This window comes from Coturnix japonica, chromosome Z (assembly GCF_001577835.2).
Source record: "Coturnix japonica isolate 7356 chromosome Z, Coturnix japonica 2.1, whole genome shotgun sequence".
NCBI lineage: Eukaryota > Metazoa > Chordata > Aves > Galliformes > Phasianidae > Coturnix > Coturnix japonica.
Genome location: NC_029547.1, coordinates 1,868,226 through 1,890,951, shown reverse-complemented (window position 1 = coordinate 1,890,951; position 22,726 = coordinate 1,868,226). Strand labels below are relative to the sequence as shown.

The following is a 22,726-nucleotide window of genomic DNA, read 5'->3' as shown; positions in this document are numbered from 1 at the left end:
ACTTGAGGTTCACAATCTTCCCAACACTCAACTAAACATATGGATACTGGCTAAACACTTAATAGCTAAGCATGTATTGCTGATTATTTAACTTATGGCGTTGGCCCACTCAACACTTGGTCATTATTTCTGCTTGTCTTTGGATAGAGATAAGCTTGGAAGGACGATAGAGGGGAGTATCTTGATGTCTTCCTGTTGCATCCCAACCTACCCACAGAGCGAGGCAATCCAGCCTTGTGTAGAGGCCCTGGCTTCTTTGATGTTTGTTAAGTCTGTTTTTCTTTTGCTGAGGGTCTCTTATCCAAACAGAATAGCCTTACAATATGCTTTCTAGTCCATAATACTATACCCATACTATTTGCAACATTTAAAAACTATTGCAGTTTTGCAAGCAAGAATTAATCACATAATTCAGCAACTATATTTCTAAAATATGCTACTAACATACACAGTACTTCTACTTTTTACATCAACTATTTCACAGAATCACAGAATCACAGAATTATCAAGGTTTCTAAGGACAAGTTACAAAACACAAATACATTATCTTCTCCTTCAGATCAGTTGCCTTTTTCGATATCTAATGCAGAAACAGCATTCCATCCCCACAACCCTGAGTCTGAAGGAGCCATCCAAATTTCTTGGACATCAGTATTCAGCCTAACAGCCTTTATTGTACCCTGTAGGCTGAAAAATCCCCATAAAGAAATTGTGCAGTGTGTTATGGAGTAGATAGTTGCCATGAAGCAACATGCTGCTACTGCAGCAGCAGCCTGTAGGAACCATGAAGGAGGCTTTGCTGCTTACAAGCACTCTTCCTGAGTGTGAAGACAGGATATCTGTCCAAGGAGTTTTCTGACCAAAGGAAAAGATTTTTAGTAGGTACTTTCTGCGTGTACAAATAATTATCAGAGTCTTCAAATATTTTCTTGAAATGGAGAAGCTGGGAATAAGTGAAAACACCAATTCTGCTGTGCTGGCCAGACCAACAGTGTCTTCTGCCTGAAGAACCTACAGAACAGGATCAACAGAGTCTCAGTCACAGATTCAGCTCAGACAAGGACAAGAGGGCTGACATGACTGTCCCTTCCCACTAACCACCTCCAAGTATCATCCCCCTGAGTGGTGGCTTTTCTTTTTCCACCATTCTTATTTTGTAGCTGTGTCTATTATTAATCCCTTTCTTCAGTACTTACGGTGGCTATTAGTGGTGTATCAAGCTGTAGCCATCGATTGTGGCATAATCAGGATCACCTAAAACAGAAAGCACAAAAAATGTCTTAAGAGACTTTATGCAGGGCAAAACCACCATGCACTAGCCAACTGTGTTAAAGGGATGGGAGCCAGGAATGAATGGGGCTCAGAGAGATCAGCTGATTTGCCAAAATGCCAAAACAGAACATGCTTATTCTGAGTCTTGCTGCAGAACCCCATCCCTGGAGCGGCCTGGAAGTGATATAACTCATGCTATTTAAACAGAGAAGAGCCTAAAGTGCAGAGACTGCTGAGACTCCAAGCTTAAGCACTCTGAGTCTTCATAAATTCCCATACAGAGAGCTCTGATAGGAACTTCTAGATTAATCATCGTATCCAAAGTCAGTAGCAAACATCCCACCATCTTTCCACAGAGACTGGACTTGTAGCAGGAGCTGGACCGCAAGCAAGCCCTTTAGAAAGATCAAGTTCATGATTCTATGGGGAAGAGCAAGATCAAAGAGATACTCTGTAGGGTCAGAAGCCACAGAACTCACCTGGCCCACTGGTCGGGGTGGGTAGAGGCCCCCTCCTGCACAAAAAAAAACCACAGAGCTGAGGATTTGAGTGGCTATGGGATCCCCTCATATCCAAGGGCACCAGCCCAGCTGCTCAGGTTTTGCAGCTCCCAGATCACCCTCCCAGAGCTCATGGGAGGGCAGAGCTTTGGCCGTACTGGGCTTTCTGGATAACTGGTACCAAAGCATGTCATGGTGAGCTCACCAACAACAGCCTAGCGCAGGAGAGGAAAACATGCACTCTGTGAATGGCAAACCATTCACAGGTGAGCCCCAGGGGATGCCTTTTCACATGCCTCCACCCAGGCTGAGACATCAAGAAGGTATAATTGTGCATGACTTCTCTCCTGACGTGACAGCCAGAGGGAATATTCATCCTTGGCAAGAGACTTTAGCCCCAAATCCTCATCTTCCCCATGGCAGAAGCTTCCTCCACCCTGACCTCAATACTCCCCTGGCTACCTTTCTTTTCAGCTGCCAATAACCTCAATCCACAGGATTCTGGAATGGGCTTGGCACAAGAAAAAAGTACTTTCAGGATAAGATTCCCAGCCATGAGACCATTAGAAGGGAGAGATGGTCTCAAAAGACAACGGGGGGTAAAAAGCAGTTGGATGAGTTATGTTGGGGATGAGCTATAGGGGGTCTGAGCATGATGTAACAGGCAGCACAAGTGAGTATTTCCTGTTGTAGAGAGTGATGGACTACACAGCAAGGAGAACATTTTCCTGCAATACTGCCAAAGCTTCCAACAGACCATAATTGCATAATTTGCAAGAGCAATTTTGACTGCTCATTTTATGTGCCTTACCTTGATATAGGTACAGAAGCTGGACTTCTCACAGGAGTCACATTCCTCTGAGTATTGTAGTAGTTTTCATAAACAATAGGAGCTATGAAAAGGTAACAACAACAAAGTGCAGACCTTTAATTTGTTACTTGCCAACAAAGGCATTCAGCTGCCCTTCCCCCCCATCTCTGGGAAGATGTTTGACTGGTATTTAATGTTTGATTGGAACTTAAGTGGTCCAAAAAGAGGAGATTATCCCCAGGGGCTGGTGCTGCATGCCAGATTATGAGAGGAAGATGTTACAAAATCAGTGGGTTTTGCATCCAAACTGATGCTGATGAGGACAGCAGCAAGATGAGGAATAGAAGCAAACCAGTGCTACTTTGGGAGGATGCACTGAGCTCTTACCTGGGGCTGAGCTTCCAGTTTTGCGTAAATTCACAAAGAACTCAATGTCCTTCTCAATGCTGCACATTTCTAAGCTCTTGCGGATTTCCTCATATTTCTGCAGAAAGAAAACGAGAAGCATTTCTATACATCAGGTCAGAAACCAAAAGGTGTTTACTCAGTCAGTCAGTTGTCTCATACGGAGTGAGACTTGATCCTGTGTAATGTTTGTCAAGGTCACCTCCCCCTGCCTTTCATTTGCCTCACTGTTTTCAACCACAGTTTTCTTTAACCAGAGAAAGCAGTGAGTGCTTTTATATGATGTTGATGGCAGAGAGCTGAGGATACATTTTCATTCACGGTTCTTCTTTCTCTCTGTTTTTCCAACTGCAAATATCAGAAAATCTTGTGCTCAGGACATCATTGCTTTTACTACAGCCTGACAAAAAGATGGGAAAAGAGAACCCAGGTGGGCAGCTGAGATTCAAAAGGAGATCCAAAAGAGAAAGAAGGACTCACCTCATCATTCTGGACACAGCTCTGGGAGAGCTGGTTGACATGAAGCCAGATGGCGTTGCGGAAGTAGCTGATGCGCTCGCACTCCTGAGCCTCAAAGAACTGCAATGACAAGGACAGGTTGGTGTCTCCCATGCCAGTACAGCCATGAGTGCAATTGAGGATGGTGTCCTCTGAGACTTATTGTTCACATGTCCTGGTTCAAGGACCACAGTGTATTGTGAAACAATTCTGTGGCATTTACCTCACAAGCCTTGATGTGCTCTTTCTGCCATTCTTCCCGGATCTTCTCAAGTGAAGTAATGCTCTGCTGGTAGCTCCTGTCTGTAAGGGAAATCAAATTGTCAGCTGGTTAATATTGATTAAAATATCTACGTATTTTTCTGGAAGGTACCTTGTTCGGCCAAAAATGGCTTGGGGCACAGAGAGCATGGTGAGAAATTCAGTGGGATGCAAAGCCCCACAGCAAGACTGAGGGCATTTGGGGCCATATGGGCTACTCCAAGACAGGTGTTGCCTCTTGGATCTCTGGAAAAGTTTCTGAGGATCTATGGCTCAGCTTCCAGCCCCCACCTCCCACCCCATAGGATGCCCCTCCCCCCTCCAAAACCAGTATGCTATATCTCCATGCTCACCTGAATCTTCCAGAGCTGATTTTGTCTGAGCCAGCTTCAGAAAGAGCTGCCAAAGATGGGGGAGAAAGAAAGGTATAGGAGAGCCCTGGTGGATCACCCACAGCAGAGTAGCTCCACCAGGGAAGGTCAGCAGCCCATTCATGCCACCCAAACCCCAGAACTGAGTTCTCTCAGGACTTGGGGCAGGATACCTGTGAGAAGAGAGACTCCTTTTCCATGCTGCACAGCCACCCACCCTCCTTACCTTCTCCTGCTGCTTCTGTGTGACCAGGTTTGCATTGCGGTGCACAGCCTGCTCTGCTTCATCCTTATCCCTGCAGCGCTGCTCATAGAGCCGCTTGGCCTAGGAGTGACACCATATAGAGCAGGAATGTGTCAGCAAGCAAATGGGATGCAAATATGGTTGCATGCATGTGTATTTTAGCAGCATTAACCCACATGCAGGCAAGAGACAGCAGAACACTTGCATTACCTCCATGGTCTTCTTGTACTGCAAATTCCTGTTCTTGTGAATTGCCTCCATTATGAGCTCTATCTGTGAAGACAAGAGAGCCAGAGTCAGCATGGGTTAAGAAAGAGTCATGGACCATACGATGGGATCACAATAATGGCCGTAAGGACCTTCCTCTGCCTGGAATTAGGCACTCCAGTATCTTAGAATCATAAAAGGGCTTGGGTTGGGAGGAGTCTTAAAGATCATCTAGCTCCAACCCAGCTGCAACTCTTCAGGGTTCACAGAACCCATCCAGGACATTCATCTTTCTATACACTCATATCTAAGGTTCTATTGTGTATGCTGAGAAGATGTAAAAAGGATTACTAACAATGTTAGTACTGTATCATCTCCACAAAGCCAGATAGAACTGGCAAGCTCACCCACCTCTGCTAAGTCCTGATAAGCCTCTGGTTCAGACAGCTTTTCCTGTTTTCCAGTCAAGGGAATCTCAAGCCATAAAGAAGTTAAAGAGCTTGCAGATTTTACCAGACACTGTGTAGATCATACAACGCCATCTGAACATCTTAAAAACATTCCTAGTTGAGGCTGGCATCAATGGAGGAATGCTTTCTATCTCTGTCCCTCAAAGAACCCTGAAGGACACTGGTGAGAAGAAGGAAGTCAGGGGTTGCTGCAGAGTTACAGCATCATTACAACATGTAGGAAGGAGCTCAGAACGTTTTCACCCTCGTAGGCACAAGGACACAAAAGGGTCCGTGGGACAGCAGGTGAGACAATGGCCTGCAGTGAAGGTGGCAGAGCAGTGCCTGACCTTTTTTCGATGAAGCTTTTGCTTTTCCCTGAAATCCTCCATTTTCTTTGCTTCCTCCCGAAGAGTTTGTGCCAGCTGGATGTGACCTTGTCCCACATTATCTATCTCTGCAAAGGGGGGAAAAAATGACATATTTGTGTTTGTGTGTGTATGCATAAAAACACTCTGTTGTTCAGACCAGCTTTTCTAGGTGAGATCAAACTGACTCAGTGACCCACAGTCCCTCCTTGTGAATTTCCTTGCAGCTGCAGCAGCGCTTTCAAAGCAGCTTCCAAGCACAGTCTGCCTACTCAGAAAGTGTTCCACAGTCATGCTGGGACTTGCACTTCATTTAGGAAGTCTCATGCTAAGAAAAGTGATTAAGATGAGCACAGTTGCTTTTCCTCCTCATCCAGATTAATTCATGCATGTTCCAGCACATCACACTCTACAGCATCAGTCAGAAGGAAATGTTGCCCCAGGCTTGCAGAGAAGCACCTTGGAGCACAGAAGAGCTACTGCTAAGTAAATCTCTGGCTCACGCTGAAGGCCACACTGAACTGGTCCAGCAGAAGGAGAGCAGCCATACCATGAAATGTCCATCCGGCAAGCAAAGCAGCTCATTTGAATGTAAGACAAGCTGTAGCTCATGGTTCAACACCTAAAGCTGTTCCAGGCTCAGAGCTATTAATGCCTCAGCTGGTAGAGGACTGATTTCTGACACTCATGCCTTGGAAAACTCCATTCCAAACTCCATGCTCTGAGCTGAGCTGGAAAAAAAGGATCCCATATCCCATATCACACAGTTTTGGAGGTTCCTCTGTTTCTTCCTAAGCAATAACCTGAAGGCTTCAGCACTGCTGAGTGTCCCATCGCATGAAAAAGAATTACTTACGTTGCTTGAAAGCATCCAGGGATCTCTTCAGGGTACTGAAAAAAAAACGCAGGCAGAGCATTAGAAGAGTTCACTACTGGATGGAAGTGCAGGATTCAATTGCTGGTGACAGCAGAGCACTTCTGAACTGGAGAGCAAGTCCCTCACTCAAGAGCAGAGAAAACATCCCCAAACAGGTTTATCTACTCTCTTCACACTTCCAGGTTTTCCTTTATCAGTGAATATAACACAATTCACTCAGTTTGACTTTACAACTTTGTCCTGAACACTGGATGCTACTAAATTTTGGGTTTCAAAACAAACTTTATTAACAAACTCCAAAACGTATCATTCAGAACATGTGGATATTTTCTACGTGTTGCATGGGGTGAGTGCTTGGAAATGTGGGGAACTTTTCTACCTGTTAAAACAAAGTCATGAAGATTTCAGAAGGAAAAAAAAATTGGCAGCCCAATATAAAACTGCAAACAAGTGCTGGTCAAGGAATACCAAACCAAAATATCAAGCAGAAAATGCCAAGGGACACTCATTAAACCAACCACAGCAGCCACAATATCCATGTAGGGTGACAAAGCACTGGACTTGAATATTCACGTGGTTTGACTTGAGGAAGTACGTTGACTTCCTTCTGGCCACAGAAAGGGCGAGGAGCAAACCCAAGGCCTCTTGACCCTTGGCCAGTCACCAGCCTGCTTCTTGACTGTGTGCCCATGACACTTTGGTTAGCCTACAGCTGGTGGGAAGATGGTGAATTCCAACTTGGTTACTGGCAAAGGCAAAGGCCAACTGACTATTCATTCACAAGACTGATTTCTGAATGTCTGGTAGTGTCCCAGTGACATCTAAACACTATTTTCTTCCTCTCTGCCCTCTTCCTTCTCCCTCTTCCTCATTCATGGTTCCAATTACAGACACCTACAGAAGCAAAAAGCACTGGATTCTGAACTTACTTCAGCTCCGTCTGCCCACAAGGCTTCTTCTTTGACAAGTTAATGAGCTCTTTGCCATATTTTTCTTCTATAACTGCTCTGTTGAATAAAGAGAGAAATGAGAGGAAAATCTCATGTCAGAAACTGAAACTTGCTTGCAAGAGTTTCATGAAGAGCACAAATAAGGGAACAGTGAGTGTGAAGAACATCCCAGGCTGTCACATCAAAGTGACAGCATGGACATTTACCTCCTTGATCATCAGTGTCTGTCAGTCCATCCCTCCAAAGTATTTATTGCCTGACTTCAGCCAAATGTGACAGAATGAAACAGGCATCTCATAGACATTCAGCTTCCCTACACTTGCCTGAAGTTCAGCTGGGATGTTTCAGCTGTTCAAAACTTGTGCAGCACTTTTCAAAGCTAATGGATGTGCTCTCCTGCCTGCCTCCGGTCCTTAAAGACAACATCTGAAGAGGCCAGACCTTGTGGTAATAACATGTGTAAATATCTCTGGGAGGTTGCACTGCCCTCGCCTCTTGAAAAAGAGAGGGAAAAGCAAGAAAACCCATGTGCTGCTGTCTAAGAATTTGCTTTGAATTCTGTACAGACATTCAGGGCTAGACTTGCATGGTCAAATATAGATATCCCCATCTGAACAAGATGACCTTGCTGTCCATGGCCAGTGGGTAGAAACAAGCTTTAATTTAAAAAGTAAACAAGGAAATAAGGTTTACTTTAGACGGTCTCCTGGAGGAGGGGATGGGATAGGATAGAATTGGATGGAACAGAATGAAGTAGAATAGAAGGGAGCCGAGAGACCTACAAAGATCAACTGCCTGATCACTTCAAGGCCAACCAAATGAGACAAGTAGGCTAAATATCAAGACTGTTGTAGAACAATCCTATGTTAATGTAATTTTGATATTGACAACTTGGAGAAAGCAAACCTGTGAATACAAGACCTGGGACAAAATAGCCTTGGACAAATGTGGTGGGGAGGCAGAGGAGAAGAAGCTGCATTTTGAAGTGTCTAATGATTCTACATCTACAGAAATCAACAACATAGACATGTGCATTTGTGTTAGAGAAACAAACATTTCAGAAAGCTGTTTAGTTTATTCCACAATTCTCTGAGGATGGGCAAACACAGGAACAGTTTTCCTGGAGAGATGCCCTATTCCTGTCAGTGTTCAAGAGGCATTTGGGTGATGCCCTTACTAGTATGCTTCTGGGCTTTGTGACTAATGCCATCACTGCCTCCCAATTGAGAAGACCCAGGTGTAGACTAGATTCCACAGGACCAGCTGTGCAGGGAAAGGACAACGTTAAAAAAGCAAGTTCCTTCTGAGTGAAAAATCAAAGGTGCTTTATGACAGTGGACAGTTAAGCATGATGGAAACCAAAATGGGAATACAAGAAATAGAAGTAGTGCCACTGCCTCATTTTCCAGGTCCAACCAAACCCACTGTCAGACACAGCTCCGTACCTTTCCTTCAGAAAGTCTTCAAACTCTTTGCAGTTCTTCCTGCCATCGTTCAGATGTTGGATGATGCTGTCATAGCCAACTGTGCTCGTCAGATCCGTGCTCTGAAAACACAAGAATGGGATTCATATGGATCCTTAAGGTCCCTTCCAACCCAAGTCATTCTATGATTCTGTGATGAGAACGGTGATCACAGTTTGACAGAAGCATGAAATAGCTTGGGTTGGAAGGGACCTTAAACCCCCAAAATAAAGTACTCATCATCAGTGAGCTACAGGCTTCCCTCGCTGCTCACAGCATGTGGGTGCATCCAAGCAGCACTGCTTTCTCTGTGGCCTTGTGATAAGCAACTGCTCACATCAGTCCAAAACACCACTGAGAGACCACTTCCCTAAGCATCAAGTCCTTTCCAGCTGCTTCTCTATGGCTTTTAATATGTCGAATAGGGCCATGAGAGGTCCTCAGCCTGCCACCCACCACCACAAAACCCAGAAGTCCCAGCCCCAGTGCCTCTATAGGCTTCCCATAGGCTTCTGAGGAACTGGTGTTTTCTTCTCAAATCACACAGATATTAATGTAATGGTTATTAAAGCAGGTGTATATGTGCCACCTTCTGTAAAAAGCTGTGTGAAAAGTCACGTGAAGGAACAGGGAAACAGGCTGCAGAAAGGAAGCAATGGCAAGAGCAGATACAAAGCTGTGAGAAAGGAATCAAAAGCTGCTAATAGTTATTATGAAGCTTGAAGAGCAATAAGGGCAGGGTAGAGAGATGCAGAAAGTGTTCCAAGCCTATATGACAGCAAGCAGATAGCTGGTTGTGAAAATGCTGACAGTAGAGAGAGGGATTTTTCAGGAATTTGCACCCAGAGCAAGAACTGAGGAGGAACAGGGCTGATCTTTGTGGTAAATGTGGGATTTCATCATTGTGGACTTCCTTAAGCAGTCAGGGACTTAAAATCAGTGGCAAAAAGCAAGAGATAAAGCAGAGCTGTGGTAGAGTGGGGCAGCAGGAAATCCCCAGGAATCCCAGGCCAGTCTTGCTCCACACATGAGAGAGGGGGAGCAGGGACCTTCTGAGATCTCCAAACACTTTCTGTTTCCCTACTGAGCACAAACCTCCCCCCGTGACGAGCTTATTTCTGAAAACACACAACTGGTTCTCAATTTAGGTCACCTCTTTGCTAATCGGATCTGCAAAATAAGGAAGCACGCTTGCACTGAAATGGCTCTACATGATAGTTGCAAAACTCAGGAACATCCTAACTTGGCTTCCTACCCCATTTCAAAGGAAATAATATAGACACAGAAAGGGTTGCAATGGGGTTGTGATGGAGCTGGGCTGGGCAGGGTTGTATGCAGCAGCCTTTGGGCAGACTTCAGCATGGAAAGAACACAGAGAACCACCATGGCTGACCTTGGGAGGCTGAGAGCAGTGAAAGAGGAAAGGGAAGAAGGCCAGGGTAGAACCAAACATTTACCAAACAACCCTGAAAGTCCTCACTCTCATGCCCACTGAGTCCTTCCAGTTTTTAGCAGTAATAAGGCACGAGGTTATGCGAGAGAAGAGGTTCATCAAAGGGACCTGGGCAGGCTGGAGAAGTGGGCCCACATGAGTCTCATGAGATTCAATGAGGCCAAGTGCAGGGTGTTGGCTTGGGGCAAACCCAGATGTACCTACAGACTCAGAGAAGAACTCACTGAGAACAACCCTGCAGAGAAAGACTTGGGGGTCCTGGTGTACAAGAAGCAGGACATGAGTTTACAACCTGGAAGGTCAATAATGTCCTGGGCTGCGTCAACAGAGGGATGGCAGAGGGCAGGAAAGAGGATGCCCCCTATGCTCTGCCCTAGTAAGGCCCCATCTGGAGTACTGCATCCAGTGCTTAGTCCCCTAGTACAAGTAAAATATGGAGCCGTTCATTTAAGGGCCATTAAGATGATTAAAGGGCTGGAACACTTCATTTTGAGGAAAGACTGAGGGAGCTGGGCTTGTTCAGCTTGAAGAAGAGAAGGTTCTGAGGAGACCTCATTGCAGCCATCCAGTATTTGAAAGCAAGCTGTTAAACAGGAGGGAGACTGATTTTTTAACACAGATAGTGATAGGGCAAAGAGGAACAGTTTCAAACTAAAAGAGGGCAGATAGAGATTGGATATTGGAAGGAAATTCATTTCTGAGTGGGCTGTGAAGCCCTGGCACTGCTACCCAGAGCTGTTAGTATCTAGAGGTGCCTAAGGCCATGGATGGGCCCTGGGAGCCTGAGTTGGAGGAGCAGACAGCCCATGGCAGGGGTTTGGAACTGGATTTGCTTTAAGATCCCTTCCAACCCAAGTATTCTGTGATTCTATGTCTGGAGTAAATGCATTGGGAGGAAGGCACCACATGAGTTTAATGGGGAGAGATCTGCTTGGGTACACCAAACCAGAGTCCACATCCAGTGTTGGGTCTGCAAAGTACAAGGTCCCCAAAGCCCTTCTCCCAGAGCACTAACAGCAGATGTGCTATTTAGAGGACAGCCCATGGAAACTGTGAACAGATGATTTCAAGGTGACAAAGCAGCAGCTGATGCTTCCCAAGTCCACAGCGCTTCGGAGGAGTGGAAATTCCCATTCCTGCCCTTTTGGGTTCACACTGTACTCCCAAGGCTCTCAAGAAGGAGAAATAGCACAAAGCTTCACACAGTGAGAAATATGAGACTCACACTGCAGCATGGGTGTGAGATTCACACTGCAGCACGGGTGGAAAAGTGCCACTTCTCTTCTAAAAAGCGTGGTGTTTCAGGCCACTGTGAAGATACAGCGTATGAGATTTTGCTCACATATTCTCAGATGCTTCAGATCAATCCCCAGACTCCAGACACAAACCATATGTGTACAAAGGTATGAGAAAAAGAGCTGCTCGTGGACCACTGCTTGAAATACTCAGCCACATCTGCTCTGAGAAGCACTGCAGAAGCCGGATGTCTATTTCTGTGTTTAGAAACACCAAACGATACATGGACGTGCTATTCCTGCTCATAGCCAGTGGTCTCAAAGTTGCTTAAGGTCCTACAGAGGTTGCTGAGGTCAAGAAAAACCTCTGTGAGGATCTCTGTAAGGAGCAGAAGTTTCCCCTGTGGCCTGGCAACCTGCACAGATACATATCTAGAGGCAAAGTTTGGCCAAGTTTCTATTTTTCCCCATGTCTTTCTATGAGAGACAGGTTCTCTCATGACACCCAGCTCTTGCTGATGAGTTGCCCGTAACAAGCTGCTATAAGAGGCTTGGGGAGAACTGGGCGCTTCTCATGTAAAGCATCAGAATGAAAGAAGGGAGCTTGTACAATGCAAGAAGAACAGTAGGCCACAAGATAAAAAACCCAAAAGAAACACAGATGAGAACAGTGCCGTGCTTGGTCAACTCTCAGAGATCACTGCAGACAGGGCAAGAGGAAATAAAGAGCATTTCTGGCATGTTTTTACTTTTGTAGCAGGCTGCAGCAAGCATGGGCAGGACAAAGCATGGTGCAAGCAGGAGTATTTGAGGGCAGAGCACAGCAGCTCTTGGGGTGCCAAGCCCTAGAAGGGAATTTAGCACCTTATGCTGAGACCAAACAGGGTGAGCAGAAAAATAAAGAAGGAAACAGAAGAAAAGGTTCAAGAGCAAATGGGGCGACTACATTTAGTTTTGTCACCCCAGAAGCAAAATTATAGCCTAAATCATGTAGCTAACCACACGTAGCATTTCTTCATACACATGGCATGGTGTTCCATCAGCTGGAGCACTGAACCCTCTCCTTCTGCAGCACCTCCACCCTGCACTGCATCCTGGGGCAGCTACAGCCCTGCCCAAACCCACCCTTTCCCACCCAGCTGTTCCGAGCCCTGTGTAATCCTTCGCTTTGGCAAAGCAGCATTCTCCTTCCTCTTCCCTTTTTGCCTCAAGCATCAGAGAAAAAATGGCAGGAGGAAGTTTGCATTCTCTCTTTGCATTACAGCAAACGGAACTTTTATCAGCAGCCCTGCACCTGGCCAAATTTGTTTTTTTTCTGTCCATTTCTCACCCTTTCCTTCTTTCTTTCAGGCAATGTAGACCCTGCTGTGGTGCTTGTAGGCTGTAAGCATTTCACCTTGGCATGGTGATGATTTTCCCTGACACAGAGCATCAGACAGGCACTGGGGCAGCATTTCCACCACATCCACCCTGGCTGCCCTCCCCGTGCTGTACATGTGCAAAGTAAAAGGGATATCCTGGAAGTTTCCTGGTTACAGGTGGCTGAGAAACAGCAGCCATATGCAAAGCTGGCTTTAATTTCCCATGCAGTTTGATATGCATGCTGGAGGCTCTGCACTAGCTATCCTTGTTCATGGTGTTGGCTAAAATCACCACGCACACATCCCCAGCACCCCACACCTACCCTAAACTCAGCACATAGGAGCTGCTCCCTGGGCATCACCCTCATATACTGTTCTGATAGGCACAGACCCAAAAGCCCAGACTTTGGCACCTGTTTCCTAATTTCTCATACCCCAGTGAAAGGTGGAACACCAAGGGGAACCAAACAACCACAGTACTCTGCAGCAGATAAGCACGTTTGGCACTTCTGCATGCCCAAAAGCACAGTTCAGACTCAAAAGAATAAGCTGCAGCTTCCCCCAAGCTATGACTCTTCCTCTGCAGCTCATCAGCAGCGAGACAGAAGATCAGCTCCCAAACAAGAAGCAGCTCACCAGAGGACACTTGTTGACAGCAGCATTCCCAAATAGCTCACAAGCAGTCAGTTATTAATATCAAACCTTGGGTCCAGCCAGCACCAAATACCTTCATCCCTGCATTATCAGCTCATGGGATGCTACTTCAGCCACACAGGGCAGGTTGCAAAGCCACAGCACTGCATGGCTTTTAGATGCAAGCAGATGAGCAGCACCAGCCAGAGGATGCCCACAACCAGGCAGCAGGCTTTAGGTCTGCCACCACTGATTGCTCAGCTTCCTCTTGGGGCTTGAGCCGGTGTGAGGACAAGATGGACCCCCTGGGGTACCAGGTGTCCTGCTGCGTCCCCTGGGTCACGCTCTTGTTGCCCCTAGACCCCAACTCACCCAGAAGTGGTCCCGGAACCAAGCCTCCCTCATGCTGCTCCTGCTGCCAGCACCGCCACTGCTCCCAGCGTTGCCCCACCCAGCACCCTCCCACCCCGCTGTGGCCGCAGGGACAGGAAAGCCTGATTCACACCGACAGCGGTAACGCACTGCCTCTGCTCTGACACAGGGACAACTGAGATAGCCCTGTGAGGTTAAAAAAAGAGAGAGCAAGAAGAAAAAAAAAAAAGCATTTTCCACTTACTTAAATCCGCTGACTTGTGACCCGAGGGCCCTGCTGTGCACACGCAGCGAAGCTGAGATTTATAGCAAAGCTTTTTCTGTTAGTGCTCGTGTGTCCACTTTCTGCCCCAGTAACACATCGATCTGTTTCAGATGTGTAAGGTCCATGTTTCAGGTCCAGGCTCTGAATTCAGGCTTCAGCAATCTGACAACACATCAGCTGTGGTGCAGTCTGGTTTCTTGCGAGCACACTAAAATCCACATCCTAAAACAAATTCTCTCTTTCCTTCCTTCCAGGTGCACAGTTCCCAACTGATCTGATAGCACTGGAAGAGAGCACTTGGAGACAGGCAGGTAAACCCAAATGAAGTTGTAATATAAAGATGGCAGGACAGAGAAACAATGGTCAGAGCACTCAGGGCAGCACAGCTGTCACCATCAGCGCTGCAGCAGCCACACATCACAGCTACAGCACTGCCTGAACGTGGGATCAGCGTTTCGGCAGGGCCGCTGGAAAAAGCGGAATGCATACTTCCACCAGAAGAGGGCCCAAAGCCCGCAATGCTTGTCAAGAACCTCCGTCACAACCCAAACGATTCCCGTGCCTCGCAGCACCACCCTGCGGCCACAAAACCCCATTGCTCTGCTGGGGAGCTGAGCTGCAAGTCAGCCTAGGGGTGGAACCGAGATTCTACACCCCCCAGCTACACATTGCAACGCTGGGATCTCACGCCTCCTATCAACTCCTGTAAGTCAGGAATGGAAGATATTTGGGTATATAAACCCAACCCAAACCACAAAGTGACCAAATAAGCTTCTCAGAACTGGTGTGAGCCAGAGGACCAGATCTGATTCTCTAAATGTGCAGCTGTCCTAAGATACAAGGAATGTGATTTTGAAAGAACACATCTTATGAAAGCCAAGCAGCAGGAGGAGGAGCACGACTTCACGCTTCTCTCTGGAAGTTACCTGGTGAAAAGGAGGACAGCTACATGAGCAAACCACGGGTGTCACAATGGAAAACTGCAGTCAGCCACATAATCCTACAGGTAGCTTTTATACAGGGAGTTTCATCTACTCAACAATTAAAACTCCCCTGATTTTTCAGGGTTTCTTGAGCAACAGTGCATCCAGAGAAGTGTAACTTTCCTCTAGTGCACTGTTAAAGTAGCCAGCCAAGAAAAAGCAGTAATTGAAAACAGCATATCCAAGCCTTTTTACACGGAAACTTTTATTCTCAGTGAGATCTGTACATTCAAGTTGCACATACGTTTAGGTCTTTGATGGAGTCAGAGCACATAACAACAAAACCAGCCTGGTCTGTCCAAATAGAGAGTTTATGCCTCAAAAGTAGACAGGAAATTTGTGACTATTTCCTTCAGTTTAGCTTCTGTCTGGTCGGAGATCTTCCCTTCAGTCCTGTCAAAAAAGGAGTTTTGTTAAAACTAAAGTGACATAGGAATTGACAACGCATTTATTTCCAAGGAGGGAAAAAAATAAATCTACTACCATCCCTTCTACAGAAGTTTAAGGACTAACTTTTGTTAGCAAATACTCTCAAAGCAGAGCCTTGCTGAGCTGGGTAGTACAGCAGTTATGCTGCAGAGAGAGAATGCACATGATCCAACTCGGGACAAAGCAAGCCAGAACCAGCTCACAGAGCAGGACAATCCCCACAGTCAGCTGAGTAACAGGCAGTAAGCAGCACCTAATCTACAGCACTAAAGCTATCAAAAACATGAGAACTGACTGCACAAAGCAATTTCAGTATCAGCTTACAGGACAGGCACAGAAGTATGTTCACTTAAAGCACCAGCAGGGTTTCTAATCTGGAAGCTGCATGCAAAATGCTGAGCTCTGGACAGAAGACAAGCTGATTTAACCTCCAGTCAGAGACAGCATAGAAAACCTGGTGTTCTAGGATACATTCACTTCATGGTTCAGTGATTGCTATCTGTGCTCTCTCATATCAGTACTCTTGGGATGAAATAAGATAACAAATCATACCTGATGGTGGAGAGGAGGGCCTGGTGCTGGCTCAGTACATGAGCCAGGAAAGCACTCTCAAATTTAGTGATTTTGCTGGGCTCCAGCTTGTCCAGGTGACCTCTTACACCAGCATAGATAACCGCAACCTGTTCCTCAATAGCCATGGGAACTGCATGAAAGAAAACATTCATACCATCAGCAATATTTCTACCACAATACATCAACATTACATAGAGGCTTTCTCTGTGCTGCATGCAACACAGCCCAGGCTTTCATTTGCAATGTCCAGAGAACATCTTACTGCTGCTACAGACCAACACAAGAGGTAAATGGGAAATGCAGACACGTTGCACCCTGGACACTGACCATACTGTCCTTGTTTCAGGAGCTCTGTCAGACGCACACCACGGTTCAGCAGCTGTTGTGTGGCAGCATCCAAATCAGACCCAAACTGAGCAAAGGCAGCCACTTCACGGTACTGAGCCAGCTCTAGCTTCATGGTACCTGCCACCTACAAGAAACAGGTCACAATGAATTCCAGCCACTGAACCTAGTAGTCAGTAGGTTATCTTCAGAAGGCAGCTGTCACAAGTTGTCTGTTCAGCTTACTGTCTGTACTCCTAGAAGTCCCACACTGTTCGGCCTTTTAACATTTTATGCCTCCCTGAAAGACTGGTAGCTGATTTTCTACCTTTCACACACAGAACTGTAGGAGTTGGAAGGAACCTACAGAGATCATTGAGTCCAATTCCCTCCTAAAGCAGGTTCCTGCAGCAGGTCACACAGGAAGGCTACCTACTGGGTCTTGAATACCTCAAGAGAAGAAGACTCCACCAGCACACTGGGCAGCCTTTGCTAGTACTCTCTCACTCTGCAGAAGTTCTTCCTTGCATTACTATAGAACTTCCTGTGTTCCAGCTTCAGTCCACTTCCCCTTGTTCTGTTGCTGCTCAGCACCAGAGTTCACACCCACCAACCTGACTCCTCCACTTCAGATATCTATAAACCTTGGAAAGACCCTCTCTCTCAGCTTTCTCATCTCCAGACTGAGCAGTTGAACACATCCTTCTGCCTTTCCTCACAGAGGAGATGCTCCAGGACCTTAATAATCTTTTTCAGCCTCTACTGGACTCATTCCAGGAAATCTCTACTTTTTCTTTAATCTGGAGAGACCAGGACTGGACAAAGTACTCCAGATGTGGCCTTTCTAACCTGTACTGGGATTAAAAAGTGGGAGAGAGTATTTTCTCTAGCTAGCTCAGCACAATGAATTTATCAGACAAAACCTCTGTGCAGACAGTCTTCCCCTCACTCTCAACCTCCTGCTCCCTGCCTGCAGGCAATGGAAATGTCAAGGCAATCCCATAAGGTTGTTCTTACTTCATAATGTCTAGGAACCCTAAGCTTAATTCCCTTTGTATTCATAACTCTTTATGAAAGAATGAAATGGGTAGCACATTTTCCAGGCTACTCATCTCTGATGCAATAAGGAACAGCAGTTTCATGCTCACCTGCTTCATTGCCCTGGTCTGAGCTGCAGAACCTACACGGGATACAGACAGACCAACGTTGATGGCTGGGCGGATACCTTTGTAGAACAGCTCAGTTTCCAAGAAGATCTGCAGGAGAAAACTGTCTTACTAGCTTGTTCAGAAGCCTATAGACAACCCTTAAGATCTGCCAGTGAGCTATACGGAAGTACTGGTATACAAAGAGCAAGTCCTACCTGTCCATCAGTGATGGAGATGACATTGGTTGGAATGTAAGCGGACACATCACCAGCCTGAGTTTCAATGACAGGCAGAGCAGTCAGAGAGCCTCCTCCAAAGGAATCGTTCATTTTGGCTGCTCTCTCCAGCAGGCGAGAGTGCAGGTAGAACACATCACCTGGGTAGGCTTCACGGCCAGGTGGACGACGCAGCAGCAGAGACATCTGACGGTAGGCAACAGCCTGCACAGTAACAAAGAGAAATCTCTCAAATTTCAGTAGCTCACTTAAAATTTTGAATTTCCAAGCCTAGGGAGTTCACACTGCTCTAAGCACCAATGCTAGACTATGACATCTGCAAACTTTGATTCCTGACCTGTTTGGACAAGTCATCATAGATGATCAATGCATGTTTTCCATTGTCTCTGAAGTATTCCCCCATGGAGCACCCTGAATAAGGAGCCAGATACTGAAGGGGTGCAGCATCAGATGCTGTTGCAGACACCACAATTGTGTACTTCATGGCATCTGAAGAGAATGTGAGAGAGAGAACCATAAGTTTGTTACATTATCATGCCAATAACCAACAAATGCAATGTGCAAAGTACTAGTTGCTGAAGCAAAGCCAGACAGCATCACCACACTGCTTCACAGAAAAACATACCTACATATCAGCCTGAGTAAATCAGGAAGTTTCAGGAGTAAATTTATGGCAGCTACTATCTAGCACTTGCAGACTTCCTTGTCACTTGAAGTACGGTTTAAACTTCAAGTAAGACGCACTTAAGCTCTAGATACCTCTCAGAGCTCAGCGGGTCTGATTTTTTAGCTCTTGCGAGGAGGTAATACAATGTTTCATGGTTACTGAAATATTCTTCCTAACCATGATTCTGTCTGACCAACAGGCCAGAGGTAAGTTACTTAATTTCTTCTGAGCTATATTTGCAATCATATGTATATATGTTACACATGCAGCCACTTTAGTCAGAAAACGTTACTGTTTCTGAAAGGAAGATATCAAGTAATCTCTGCTAGGGCACAAAAGACTCCTCACTAAACTGCCATTCCCACTGACTTGCATACATACGAAACAAATGTTAAGTTCATCAATACTTGTGGGACACAGCTTATAAATCAGGCCTGCCTAACTATCTAGCAATAATCAATAATCAAGTCAATAATAAATTCCTAAACTCTGATAAAAGAAAACAAAGGGTAACCTTTAGAGGCAATTCAACAGTTTGGAGGGCTTGACATGCTAGTTTTCTAATGCACTGTAGGGAAAAGAAGGCCACCTACTCCCTCCTCCAGCCACTGGAAAGATTCCCTGTCCACAAAAGTAAGTAGTTCTCTCTGATCTAGTAAGAAAAGAATTCCACCTGTATTTTTAATTGGAAGAGTTCACAGTATTGATGCACTAGATACTAAGATGTCACTATTAGCCAAGCTCAAGCATCAGAAAAAAAAATGTTACCTGCATCAGTGAGCCTCTTCACCAGCTGAGCAACAGTAGATCTCTTCTGGCCAATGGCAACATAGATACAGTACAGCTTCTTTTTCTCATCTGTTCCATCATTAAATCGTTTTTGGTTGATTATTGTGTCAATGGCAATTGAAGTTTTCCTGCATAACACAGAGTTAGGTTAAACTAAGCTGCCCATTTTTCTCCCAGTTCCGTTATGTGCAGAACACATATGTGTACAAAGGTGAACACAAGTCTCTGTTTATGGAAACATTTTTAGTTTGAGCATTTAACTCACCCTGTCTGCCTGTCACCAATGATCAGCTCACGCTGGCCACGACCAATGGGCACCAAGCTGTCCACAGCCTTAATACCAGTCTGCATAGGCTCCCGCACAGAAATTCTGGGAATGATGCCAGGGGCCTTTAAGCCAACTCTTCTACGTGTCTTTGATGTAATAGGACCCTTAAAAGAGAGGGGGGAGGGGGAAAAAAACCACACTGCTATCTCTGTACACAGAAGTAAGCTTAAGATTTAGTATTGTTAGACTTAGTTACACTTACCTTCCCATCAATTGGATTGCCCAAGGCATCCACAACACGGCCCAGCAGCTCTTCCCCAACTGGAACATCCACAATGGCACCAGTCCTCTTCACAACATCCCCTTCCTTGATCAGTCTGTCATTACCAAACACGACAACACCAACGTTGTCGGGCTCCAAGTTCAAGGACATTCCCTACGATAATCAACAACCATGATATCATGAGAAGAACGATACCAAGATCTATGCTGAACTCCTAACAGTTTAGTATTGATGCAATTAACATGGATCACTGGTGATCTCCATCTAATTTAGAACAATCACCAATGTTCTGCTTACATATGATGCATGCATATCCTTCCATACTGGCAACAAAACCTGCATGAATCTTAAATTTATCATGTTTTTAATTGCACCTATAGCACTCATCACTCCTACTAAGGAAAACTGAAAGGATTATCAGGGTTGAAATAAATTTATCTTGCCTAGGAATTCAACAAGAGAAAAGAACAGGACTACCTGCATAAGGCAAATTACAGCATTAAAAAAAGAACTGGGTCATTCCAAAAACAGTATCAGACTCTTCTTACAAAAGCCATCTTTCTACTTCCACAATAAATAACTTGCTTTAGTGAAAGCTAACCTTAAGCCCAGAAGAAAACTCAACCATTTCTTCTGCTTGGACATTTCTTAGGCCATACACACGGGCAATACCATCACCAATTGAGAGTACACGGCCAGTCTCCTCAAGTTCAGCAGAGGTGTCAGCTCCCAAAATACGTTCCTCAAGAATAGAGGATACCTCAGCAGTGCCTAGAAGATATTTCAAACCAGATTCAGTGAATTAATGCCCAGTATGAATTCAGTAAGCTTGCCCTGTGCTCACAAGTTAACACATTCTTTTTTGTGTTATAAAACATGGGAAGTAATGCTTTCCCTTAAATACAATGCATGACACAAGAAACAGCTTCTATGCAGTCAGCAAATACAAGCAGCTTCAACTTAACTGAACCAGCTGCAATCAAAATAGGGATAGACATTTAGTTTAGTCATCAGTTTCCTTCAGAATGCCCTACAGTCTTGGCAATTCTTCTCCCTGGAAGGTCATCAGATTGAATAGGTCAGGCACAGCTAAAAAAAAAGAAGACATGCTAGTTCTACAGGCAGAGAACTGGACACATCAGAACACTGCCAAATCATTAATAACCCAAAAGCCTAGTGTATTTTAAAGGCACTTAATACATTTAAGAAGCAAATTGTTCCAAATAAGCTGTTTAAAGGGTATTCTCCATCTTCCCCAATCTGGTAGCAAGCCTCAGCTTATTTCCTCAGCTAGGATGCCCCAAGGAACACTGTGAAAATTATTTCTTCACAGTATCCTCAGTCAGTCTAAGCAGTGTCAGGTGGGTCACAAGCAAACACTGCTATGCAGCGCTGCAGCCTCATTGAGATGCTGTCAGCCAAGACAGTTATATTCAAGGACACAAGGTCAAATTCAAGCAAGCCTGAGAAAGACATCCATTCCTTAATATTCCTACCAAGCAGAGAAGTAAATGGAATTTGAGGTTTTCTTTATTTTTTCTTTCTCTCTTCAGACAATTCTACAGAACTCAAAGACTGAGGTGAACCTTTGCAGGGAATTTAAGTTGACATGTGATCATTCTTTTAGTTTTGGTATACCTTGAAACAACTATTAAAGTGACACCTCCTGGATGGGACCCCATAAGTGGTATTTTGCTTTCCAATGCAGTTCACAAACATCCTGATGGATTAATCAGCAGACACACACCTCATACACTGAACTACCAGACAATATTCTTATAATACAGACCATTCTTCATAGATCCTTCATCAGACTTACCAGTTTTCTGAAAGCCCATTTTGGAGGCATGGATGTTTCTGGAAGCAACAAATGCTGCACCAAGGGCGTTTCTGGAAACCTAAAATAAGCAATTTTTTTTCAGTAACAGTGAAGTTTCCTTGATCACGCACAATGCTTTGAAGGGAGATTATATTATTTTTTTTAGTAAGGCTTGCATATCTATCCTGTCCCCATTTTGAGTCATTTTGCTGCAGCACCAAAAAGCTGCAGTTACAGCATCCAATCCAGCCCTTTTTTTTTTTTTTTTTTTTTCCCTGCAGGGACTGACAGCAAAGGAGCCTGCTCTAAATTATCAGATGCTTTTTCCTATGCAGCGCTGTGTCACCACTGCAGTATTCTGGCAGCTCCCAGGCAACACCTCTTTTTAACAGGGGGGATGCTCTCACAAGGTCAGGAACACGAATACGTGGGCACATCCCTCTTTAGAAAGACCCAGCGAGGGCTGACCTTTTCAAGGACAGCCTAACCGAGGTTACCACAAGATAGGCCGCATGCACACAGATACACAAAAAAGCTGCAATAAGAGATGCTTGGAAAGGTTACAGCCAATCTGCAGTGAAAAACAGATGCCTTAAAGGGTTACAAAGGGTTATAGTCAATCTGCAGTGCAGTGCAATGCAGTGCAGCATTAATACAGTTTCTCTCAACCACCCAGCCAAGGGGGGGAGGTTTTGCATTCACCTTCACACACCGAATGAGGATTGATCCCAATACTCCGCTCACTGCAGGCCCAGCGACATGGGGCCTCAAGGGGCGGCTTTCACCTTCAAAGGACACAACGCCCCGTACCCCACCCCTCAGCTAAGGATATCCCTTAATCCCTTATCTTGAGATAAGGATATCTCACCCCCCTACACACACACCCCAAACCCCACAGCAGCCCCTCATCGTGAGCCCCGCGCTCAGTAGGCCGCGGCCCCTCAATGTCACCGCGGCCCCAAGATGGCGGCAGCTCGCCTCTCCTTTCCCACCCCCGGTTGGAAAGCGAAGGAGAAGCGCTCACCAAGCCGGCCTGCCGCGGCAGGGAGCGGGCGAGGACGGCGGCCACGCGGGCAGACAGCATGGCGGAGGAGGCAGCAGCGAACACAGCGATGCAGGAGGGAAGAGGCGGCCGAACGACTGAGGGAGCGACCTCAATAGAAAATGGCGGCGCCTCGCTCCACCCCGCAGGGAGGTGGGATCTTCCCTCAG

At 45.7% G+C, this 22,726-nt stretch overlaps 2 protein-coding genes across 2 annotated transcripts; both read right to left on the bottom strand.

Moving 5' to 3' along the window:
• Positions 1-383: 383 nt before the first annotated feature.
• Positions 384-13,811, bottom strand: PSTPIP2 (proline-serine-threonine phosphatase interacting protein 2). Its single transcript, XM_015848237.2, has 15 exons — positions 13,731-13,811; positions 8,659-8,759; positions 7,193-7,270; positions 6,243-6,277; positions 5,369-5,475; positions 4,573-4,635; positions 4,345-4,443; positions 4,101-4,146; positions 3,710-3,789; positions 3,469-3,567; positions 2,971-3,067; positions 2,584-2,665; positions 1,752-1,786; positions 1,197-1,254; positions 384-1,011 (listed from the first exon to the last, which is right to left on the bottom strand). Exons 1-14 carry the CDS (start codon positions 13,761-13,763, stop codon positions 1,205-1,207), a joined length of 1,005 nt encoding a protein of 334 aa, XP_015703723.1. The 5' UTR covers positions 13,764-13,811; the 3' UTR covers positions 384-1,011; positions 1,197-1,204.
• Positions 13,812-15,158: 1,347 nt separating this feature from the next.
• On the bottom strand, positions 15,159-22,709 carry ATP5F1A (ATP synthase F1 subunit alpha). The gene is made up of 12 exons (XM_015848201.2): positions 22,539-22,709; positions 21,515-21,593; positions 20,297-20,466; positions 19,675-19,848; positions 19,410-19,576; positions 19,124-19,272; positions 18,026-18,177; positions 17,668-17,892; positions 17,453-17,560; positions 16,308-16,452; positions 15,960-16,110; positions 15,159-15,371 (listed from the first exon to the last, which is right to left on the bottom strand). Exons 1-12 carry the CDS (start codon positions 22,596-22,598, stop codon positions 15,290-15,292), a joined length of 1,662 nt encoding a protein of 553 aa, XP_015703687.1. The 5' UTR covers positions 22,599-22,709; the 3' UTR covers positions 15,159-15,289.
• Positions 22,710-22,726: the final 17 nt, after the last annotated feature.